The sequence below is a fragment of the Vicia villosa genome, linkage group LG3 (assembly GCF_029867415.1).
Source record: "Vicia villosa cultivar HV-30 ecotype Madison, WI linkage group LG3, Vvil1.0, whole genome shotgun sequence".
Lineage (NCBI taxonomy): Eukaryota > Viridiplantae > Streptophyta > Magnoliopsida > Fabales > Fabaceae > Vicia > Vicia villosa.
In genome coordinates, this window is record NC_081182.1 from 21,060,458 (window position 1) to 21,071,205 (window position 10,748).

The 10,748-nt window shown below is 33.4% G+C and overlaps 1 protein-coding gene across 1 annotated transcript; it reads right to left on the minus strand.

The window, feature by feature from the left end:
• Positions 1-5,837: 5,837 nt before the first annotated feature.
• LOC131655092 (uncharacterized) lies at positions 5,838-10,264 on the minus strand. Its single transcript, XM_058924995.1, has 11 exons — positions 10,022-10,264; positions 9,771-9,939; positions 9,417-9,488; positions 9,222-9,335; positions 8,885-9,064; positions 8,547-8,626; positions 7,759-7,798; positions 7,546-7,653; positions 7,371-7,451; positions 6,766-6,888; positions 5,838-6,245 (listed from the first exon to the last, which is right to left on the minus strand). Exons 1-11 carry the CDS (start codon positions 10,180-10,182, stop codon positions 6,213-6,215), a joined length of 1,161 nt encoding a protein of 386 aa, XP_058780978.1. The 5' UTR covers positions 10,183-10,264; the 3' UTR covers positions 5,838-6,212.
• Positions 10,265-10,748: the final 484 nt, after the last annotated feature.

Below are 10,748 nucleotides of genomic sequence, written 5' to 3' on the forward strand. Positions count from 1 at the left end.
AGGATGAACTGGGCTTTTGGCCTAGCAAGGTTCTTGTCAAACAACCTATGCCACTGCACCACAGGAAGCACTTGCAGTAACTTATAGTAAATAATTCTGGTGTTATATTTACGTTGCTGCAACATCGAGTTCCAACAAGGGAGATTCACAGCAGCTTGTCTTTGGTTAAGGATTGCTTTAAGAATCCACGAACATGAGGATTTGACAGGGACGGTCATGATGGACATATTCTTAACATAATAGCAGTGTATCCACTTTATCCACAGGCTGTCCGATTTGCCACTGAGGTTCCATAGCATTTTCAGCAGACTCACTTTTCTCCACACCTTCAGATCAATTATATTCAGACCTCCAACCTTCATAGGGCTACAGGTTTGCCCCCACGAAACCGGGGATTTCCTAGTAATCTTGTCACTTCCAGACCAAAGAAAAGATCTACAGACAGCTTCAGCATGTTGAATCACCTTCATGGGCAAGGGCACACATTGGAACCAATAATTGGTAATTGCAAACAAGACACTTTTGACAAGCTGCAATCTACCTGCATGGCTCAACAACCTGCTAGTCCAGTTCCTAATTTTTCCAGTCATCCTTTCTACCATCACCATACAATTTGCCACAGATAGCTTTTTACTGGATAAAGGAATGCCAAGGTATCTAAATGGTAATGTTCCTTCCTTAAAATTGGTTATTTGAGCCAGCGTGTTCTTGGTATCTTGCAGCACATTGCCATAGTATATCATACATTTTTGCATGTTTGCTGAGAGCCCTGTAGAAGAGGAGAAATTGGTGAAAGTTTGCATCAAGAGCCTGACAGGAGCAGCCTCTGCTCTGACAAAGAGGAGAAGGTCGTCTGCAAAGCTTAGGTTGATGATGCCCAGCTTCTTACACTTTGTGTGGAATTTGAAGTTGGGATTCTCCTTCATCTTCTGTAAAACCCGATGGAGATAATCCATCACCAAGACAAAGAGCATAGGGGAGAGAGGGTCTCCTTGCCTGAGACCTCTCTTGGCCACTAGGAAATCAGTCAGCTCATTGTTAACTTTATATCTGTATGAGACAGTATTAATAGTTAACATCACCCACCTAATAAACTTGTGAGGAAAGCTCATTTCTCTAAGGATTGTCTCCAGGGCATTCCAATCAATAGAGTCGTAGGCTTTTTGGAGATCCATTTGGATCATACACCTCGGGGGACCACTCTTTCTGCTATAACCATTTATCAATTCGAAGGCCAACAAAACATTATCCTGAATATGATTTCCAGGAATAAAAGCTGTTTGGCTTTGGTGCACAATGGAACCAATCACTTTTCCCAATCTCGACGCCATAATCTTCGAAATAATCTTGTAAAGAATGGTACAGCAAGAGATTGGTCTATAGTCCTGAATTTTTGAGGCATTGCTTTTCTTTGGGATGATTGTTACAATGGTGTTGTTAACAGCCTTATACATTTTCTCCTTCTCAAAGAATTCACGAACAGCACTGCAAGCATCAGTTTTTATAATGTCCCAAGCTACCTTGTAGAACTTAGCATTATACCCATCTCCCCCCGGGGCTGTATGATCCTTCATGGATTTAAGACAATTGAAAATTTCCTCATCAGAAACATCGGCAGTGAGCAGATCCATTTGGTAGCTATTAAGTTGGGGGCCCCTTCTCATTGCTTCTAAATCAATGCCTGTAAGATTTTTCGCAGGTGTGCCTACAAGACTGCTGTAGAAATTTATGACTTCCTCCTTAATACTTTGTTGATCAGTCACAACATCACCAGAATTTGTTTGTAAGGACTGAATCCTAGTCTGCTTGTTCTTTCCTTTAAGGGTGGCATGAAAAAACTTATTGTTTCCATCTCCCAACCGAATCCAGTTTATTTTAGCACGCTGGGCTAACATCTGCTCCTCAATGTTGTTCAGATGGATCACCTTATCAGTAAAGTTCTTAACTTTCTCTACCTTAGAACCATTCAATCTGTCCAGTTGTAACTCGACTTGTGCACTTTGTAACTCAGCCCGCGCTACCTCTATTTGACCCTGGATGCCTTTAAAAGATTTGCAAAGCAATCGGATAATGGGCTGCAGTCGTTGGAGTTTTTTCCAAAAGGTGTACATTGCTCCACCTTCCATTGGAAGGTCCCAGTTAGCTTTAACTGCATCCAAAAAGCCCTCAGTCTGAGTTACCACATTAGGGAACTTAAATTGTCTTTTCAAAGGTCTGTTATGTATGCTACTCTTTAGGCATAATAAGGAATGGTCAGATACCCCTGGTTCCATGATATAAAGGTTTGTGTCAATGTTCACCTGCTGCCATTGTATATTCCCAAGCACCCTGTCGATCCGAGAGTATATCATCCCATTTGAATGCTTGTTATTCCACGTAAAATGGTCCCCTTGACTTTCTTTTTCAAACAGATCAAGTTCCTCCATCATGGTAACCAGGTCCTCAAATTCAGATGCCGTCACCTCTCTACCACCCACACGATCAGCAGCACTCAGAACATTATTGAAATCCCCCATTAGCATCCACGGTTCACTAACAGAGGGCTTAAGCTGGCAGATATCTTTCCATAGAGTTCTTCTATCATTTAAAGTGTTCCAGGCATAGATACATGTGCACCAAAATTGAAGGGAGCCTGTTAAGTCATATACCCCCACATGTAACAATTGGTCAGTACTGTGTTGTCTTTCCACCTTCAGTTTTGTCTCATCAAAGAGAAGCCAAATCCTGCCATTCGCATGGTTGATGTAGTTGTCCATGTAGGACCAGTGGGAGCCCAAATAGCGCCTTATTATGTCAGCTTTATTCGGCTTAACTCTAGTTTCAAGCAAAATAGCCATATTGGGATGCAGGTTCTTCAGGCGGGAACTAACCTCTCTGCACTTCCCTACATTATTTATTCCCCTCACGTTCCATGAAACGATCATATTGGTGGGTCATAGTTCACTCCCAACTCATTCACAAATCGGAGTGACGCAAACTCATTGGATATCAGTATATCGCCATCATTTAGACCAGGGGTGTTTAAGGGCATCTTACCTTTTTTTCCTTTGTTGACTTGGTTCCAGGTTTGAGAGGTTTCAGGTTCATCTACATGCTCCCTCGTTTCAGGTTTTTTCGCCGGCTCTTTCTTAGGTTGCCATATCTTCACAACTTTGTTCTTTTCTTCCTCACATGAATGGCCTGTTTTCTTGCAACTTTCACAAAATTTGGGCTTCCATTCATATTCGATGGGCTGAGTAAGCTTCCTTCCACTAGTATCTCTAATAGTTATGCTATCTTTCTGCTTGGCAGTGATGTCAATCTCCACCAGGATCCGAGCATAGGATATGCGTAGCTTATTTGCCGTGCATTCGTCTGTGCATACCGGGGTTCCTAATACACTTCCAATTTTTCCCAAACTCCTTGCCCCCCAAAGGTGAAGAGGTAAATTTGGTAGTTTGACCCAAATCGGCAGAGTACGTAACATATCGCGTTTAAAATCAAACTCATGGTTCCATTCCCTCAAAACCATAGGAACCCCATGGATCGTGTAGGGGCCTTTCATCTGAACTTGGTCCCTGTCATCAGTGGATTGGAATTTCAAAAGGAAATAGCCTTCCTCATGATAGTAAATGCTTGGGAGGGAGACGAAATTCCAGAACTTAATCATAAAGTTCTTTACTGCGTTCATGCTTAGATTCTTTCCCAACGCATACATGATTAGCGTAGAATCCCAGTAACGTATCTCAGACTCAACATCCGCCTCCTCTATTTCGACTTCCATTTCTCCCTCAATGATTTTTGGGGCATTAAATTGGATGGCAAGCCCATTTGTAGGTAATCTATTTCCACTTATCACATCCACCCAAAGCTTATTTGTGTTCCCTTCACCCACAGATTGAGTCAGTGTGGGGTTTTGAACAAGTATCTGTGCAATTTTCTCCTCTTCTGATGCCTCTGATGTTGCCTCTTCCAAAGTGGTTTTCACACTCGCTGAAGCTCCGCTAGTATCCGTTTTCCCCGGGTTCTGGGGAGTCGTCGGGGAAGGTGAAACCTGCTTCTTTGGCCTTCCTCTACCCCGCGTCATGGCCGAAAAAATGAAAAAACCCACACCTTAGCACAGCGTTGTCCCCGGTTGGTCCCTAAACCCGAAGGCTAGGACTTTAAACCTGACCGGAGCTACGCCACACACGATGGAGGTTGAAAAAAGGAACCCTAGATTTACACGCCGGAAATCGCTCGGTGTGCCGGAAATCGCTCTCTCGAAAAAAGGATTTAGTATTATTAGTATTATTATTATTATTATTATTATTAGTATTATTAGTATTATTATTATTAGTATTATTATTAGTATTATTATTATTATTATTATTATTATTATTATTATTATTAGTATTATTAGTATTATTATTATTATTATTATTATTATTATTATTATTATTATTATTATTATTATTATTATTATTATTATTATTATTATTATTATTATTATTATTATTATTATTATTATTAGTATTATTATTATTATTATTATTATTATTATTATTATTATTATTATTATTATTATTATTATTATTATTAGTATTATTAGTATTATTATTATTAGTATTATTATTATTAGTATTATTATTATTATTATTAGTATTATTATTATTATTATTAGTATTATTATTATTATTAGTATTATTATTATTAGTATTATTATTATTATTATTATTAGTATTATTATTATTATTATTATTAGTATTATTATTATTATTAGTATTATTATTATTATTATTATTAGTATTATTATTATTATTATTAGTATTATTATTATTATTAGTATTATTAGTATTATTATTATTAGTATTATTATTATTATTATTATTATTATTATTATTATTATTATTATTATTATTATTAGTATTATTATTATTATTATTATTATTATTATTATTATTAGTATTATTATTAGTATTATTATTAGTATTATTATTATTATTATTATTATTATTAGTATTATTATTAGTATTAGTATTATTATTAGTATTATTATTATTATTAGTATTATTAGTATTATTATTAGTATTATTAGTATTAGTATTATTAGTATTAGTATTATTAGTATTATTATTATTAGTATTATTAGTATTATTATTATTATTATTAGTATTATTAGTATTATTATTAGTATTATTATTATTATTAGTATTATTATTAGTATTATTATTATTATTATTAGTATTATTAGTATTATTATTATTATTATTATTATTAGTATTATTATTATTATTATTATTATTATTATTATTATTATTATTATTATTATTATTATTATTATTAGTATTATTATTATTATTATTATTATTATTATTATTATTATTATTATTATTAGTATTATTATTAGTATTATTATTAGTATTATTATTATTATTATTATTATTAGTATTAGTATTATTATTAGTATTATTATTATTATTATTATTATTATTAGTATTATTAGTATTATTATTAGTATTATTAGTATTAGTATTATTAGTATTAGTATTATTAGTATTATTATTATTAGTATTATTAGTATTATTATTAGTATTATTAGTATTATTATTAGTATTATTAGTATTATTATTAGTATTATTATTATTATTAGTAGTATTATTAGTATTATTATTAGTATTATTATTATTATTAGTATTATTATTAGTATTATTATTAGTATTATTATTATTAGTATTATTATTATTAGTATTATTATTAGTATTATTATTAGTATTATTATTATTAGTATTATTATTAGTATTATTATTATTAGTATTATTATTAGTATTATTATTATTAGTATTATTAGTATTATTATTAGTTAAAGAACAATCTTATGTGATTAATCTGAAGTAAATCTTTCGTGTTACAAAAATAAGAATTTTCAAACATTAGAAAATAGTAAAATATCGTTGAAGAATGCTCGTCCTTTGGGGCATTGGAATGATCTCAAGTTCCAGGAAAAACTGTACAAAACCCAAGCATTAAAAGGTTTAATGTAATGGCTAAATAGAACATGTTAATGGCAAACAACAAATGTGAATCATCATAACCGCAGCTCGAGCATCAGTTTATAAACTGCAGATTATATTCTTAACCCATGACCATGGTATTGTGAGTTTGTGGCTATCTATCCGCATTGACTGGGATGCATATAATACACACGAGTCACGACTAAACCACATAAATGTCAGCAATTTTCATCTGGAACTCTAACACTGTAACTTCTCCTTGGAACATTTTTCCTGGTCATTAAAGAAAATATTTGATAAGAAAAAGTTAATATTTAAAGCCAATAAGAATGATTACAGTACAAAGAACAAAATTGGCTTTGCTTCCTAAATGAGCTTATTTAGCTCATCTTGATTTAGTTTATTTGAAATCATAGTACAATTTATGGATATGAAGGAGAAGTGAGGGAAAAGGTTCCCATGAAGATCAAACCTATGCTAAATTGGTCTGCATATTTTAGCAACATTGAATAATTTCAAAAAAGTATAGGTAAAAATACTTTCAAAAAGATTTGAATACTTTATGAGTAGGTATTGGGAAGTATCGAATGCGTTTTGGTATCGTACATTGATATTTCTCCATTTTTGAAGTATGTGGGCTTCATAGATACCAAGGATTTCATACAGAAAGAAGATGGATAACTATTAATCATGAAGTGGGAGGTCCCATGGACCTACGAAAATTTGGCACCAAAAATGCTGAAACTCTTCTTCCACTAAGGGGGGAAATATTCTATAACTGGAAATAGCATACCTGAAAAGCTTTCATCAAAGAATAGCAGTGCTTTTGCTCACCGATTGCTGCAGCATATTTACCCTTAAGGTCATTACGGTTTCTCTCTTCTTCTTGAAGCCCTAGTTGAACCTTTTCCAGTTTCTGTACACATATCCAGCAGCTAAAAGTCTTAATCACAGAAGGCACATTCATTGAAAGCACATCGGTACTTATGCTAAAAAGAAAAATCACAAACATTTCTACTTAAATGATGATAAAAAGAAAAATAACAAACATTTCTACTTAAATGGTAATGTCCACAATAGCAAACAGAAAATATAAGATTTGGATCATCTGGATAGAACCATGGTCTTGGATAAAACATTATGACGAAAGTTGATCCATGTAGTCAATCCCACTTAGTGAGATAAGGCTTGGTTGTTGTAATAAAGATTGAATCATTGGGTATTTAATACCAACACTTAGTAATATATATTTAGACACATGTGAATGGTACAGACGCACAATCCCCAATATTTTTTTTTCAATGTTTTTAGAAATCTAAAGATAAATCAACACAACACCTCAAGAGCTGCAGTTAACTCTTCCAAGTTGATTATTTACGCATGCAAAAATTGCATTACCTGTTGACTTCCCTTGACAATTCCTTCCATAGAATGAACAAGTTTTACACGACCATCAGCACTGCTAAAGGCCTCTTGAAACTGCAATATGGTGGAGGGGAATCGACAATAAACAAAATCATAAGGAAAATGTCAAAATAAAATTTACAGCATGCTGCAATTCTCTGATGAATACCTGTGAAATGATCGAATTCAATAAAGATGTTTCCTTTAACATCAATTCTTTTATTTCCAACAGAGCATTGTAGGTAGAATAATATTTGCGAGTCTGTCGATGCTTTCCCTGTACAGTGGCAGATTTAACAGTAAACAACATCATTTCCTCAGCAAAACTTTTTCACTTTTCTCTCCCTTGCAAAAACTCATTCTATCAAAAGAATTTACGAACCTGGATTTGAGCATACAGTTCTGAGAGCCGATGTTCATACCTACATAAACACGAATGAAAAATGTCCAATAAATATTCCAGACAAGCAGGTTCCACATTCTTATCAAACCCATCCCAGCATACATGCATGCTATTGCTTTCACCCGATCCATGTACCATCCCTTTAATTATTCTTCAAAAAAAAAATCCCTATACATATTCTATATCTCCCCATACATAATCTATAATACTCAAGTATACATTTGTACCGGGAAGATAACTCCAACGTGAATACAAATATTTTAGAGACTTGTAGGGATAGATAAAGGTAATAGATATGAAAAAGAAAATTTACTATCCAATTACATGAAATGTAAGATTAATCAGGGATGTGCTTTCTTTCTGTTAAATTTTAATTTTAATCATAATGGGTCTCTTTCTATCCAATAATCAAACTGTCATAGATAGTTGAGGTGGGAATTAAAAATATAGACTAGTATAAAAATGATTAGTGGACATATTTACTTAGTTTTTATTTTATACGCCTCAAGTTGAAAGTGAGCGCTAATAGCACAAAATTGGAATCAGGTACTGCATGTATTCAACCCCATTTAAAATAATGTGAAAAGCGTCAGGGTGTGGGAAACATGTGTAGAAGAAATTTGAAAGAAAATATTGTGGATGTGTTTTAGTTGCACCTAATTAGAACCAGGTAAAGGACAAACTTAATCTCCTTCCCGGAAGAGTATTCCATAGCATAAAGACAATAGGAATCATGAATGAGTGAAAGGTGAAAGAAGCCAACGTACTGGACGATTTCTGATTGGCATGGCAGATCGTCAATCTGTCGCCTTACTGCCACTACATCCCTTAGTCTAACAGCAAGTTCCTATCAGAAAGGGAAAAAATATGAAGCTTATAGTAATTGAAACAATGGAATAAAGAAGTATCAAAACTATTCAAAGGAGGTTCATGGTTCTAAATCCAAAATTTCCAATTGTTACTGCAATAGTGCAGTTTGAAAGAATTATGCAATCGTATTTATTTGCATTTTGGGTAACTGCATCCACAGTTTAACACCCTTATGTGTCCAAAAATGAGAATAGAAAATAAAGGAAAGTAAGTCCATTTATTAAAACTATCTTACCTTTTTCATCAAATCAACACTTTCAAGTAATTCACTTAAAGAATGATGAAGCTCATCATTAAGGCACTGGCTATCATAGTCACTTGCTATTTTCCTCTCTAATTCACTAATCTCGGCCTGAAGTTCTGAATGCTTAGCATCACGGTTGAACAGAAAGCTGGTTTCCTTCCTTTCAAGATCCTAAACTAAAAGTAAATAGCTTAAGCAACACATAACATTCAGTTTTAGTGCAAACAATAACTAAAAAAAAATAATTAAATCACCTGCATTTTCAGTTGGCTCGAAAAATTGAATCTTAAAATTACTGAAAACAACAATAATAGTAATAATGATTCACCTTCATAGACATGATTAAAGGATACAACTTCTGAACTGCAGAATCAGCACCTTTCTTATTGATTCTCACTCTCAACTCATCTAACTGCTCCACAACATTCGTCTTCCGCTGATTCTGTAGAACGGCCAAATAAGAAAAAAATCTAAACACCAAAGTCAAATAAATCAAGTAGAAATGATAATTGATCTCACAAACCAGTTCATCCAACTTTATCGAAGTAGTTTTAAGCTCGTCCTTTTCTTCAATAGTTTCTTCATCATGACATACCTACGGTTCATGGCATACCAAAAATCAGCACTGCACAAAACATATAAGGCAATCAATCCATTCATTTTATGAAACTACTCACAGAAATCAAAATCAAAATCTCTATAGCATCTACACTTCCGAAAAAATATGTGTTTGTGTCAGTGTCGGTGTCCGAAACTGACACTTGTAATTTAGTTTAATTTATTCATTTTTTTTCAAATTACTATCGGTCAGACGTGTCAATATCGGCGACCGTGCTTCATAGATCAAAACTGAAAATGCAAGAGTTCAATTCAACACCTCACTGACACATTGTTCTTGTGTTGATCTTAGACGTGAAGTAATCCAATGAATAACAGGAAAAAGAGCATCAGCGTCACAATTTTGAATATGAGTTTGTTGAAGAGGGTACGGACATTCTATCAATTTTAGAGATTCTTCTATGTACTGTGTGTTGTTTTCATCGTGTCTGCAAGTTGAATAAAGAAAACGAGAGGTGAAGAATAGAAACCCTAATCAATTGATTGATTGAGAGGAATGAGATAACGTACATTGTGTTGGAGTTAGGGTTGAGGGCGGTGATGATCCAAGAGAGGCCGGCGGCGATTTTCTGCGACGGTGGTGCATCGGAACCTGTGGCGTCGACGTAGCCGACTGTGGAAAGTAGATCCAAAATTTTGTCGACGCTTGAGATTCTGTCTAGTGACTCCATGCTCTTCCTTTGTCGTTCTAACCTCAATTTCTTCTTCAAAAGTTCAAAGCTAAATCACAGTACTGCTCAATTTTCCTTCTGATTTTTTTTTCTCCTTTTTTCTATTAAATGCATTTTTCATGTTTTATTTTGAGGATTTTAATTTTTTTAATTTTTAATTTTTAAAATTAAATTTTTTTATCTTTCTATTTTATAATTTTTCATAATTTTTTTACCCTTTTGATTTTTAAGATTTACTAAAAAGGACTTCATATTTGATTTTGTCTTACTTACTAGATCTTCAAATTGATAGTGAAAATTGTAGTGGTGTAATCGAAAAAGGTTATAGGATCGCAATGAAAATTTATGTTTCGTCCATCGTCTTTTCTAGATTATTTTTTCTGTTGGTTTGAGCATCCTTCCTTTGGATAGGACGCTCTTTTCTCAAATACATCATTCGAATCTTTCATGCATCTGCTCATAACGTTGATCGTGCGAATATGGGTATTGGATCAACAAACGATGCATATAGAGTTGTGAGAATTAACTGCGCTCCCCGAATTTTAGAAAATCAACTACTTATTCTA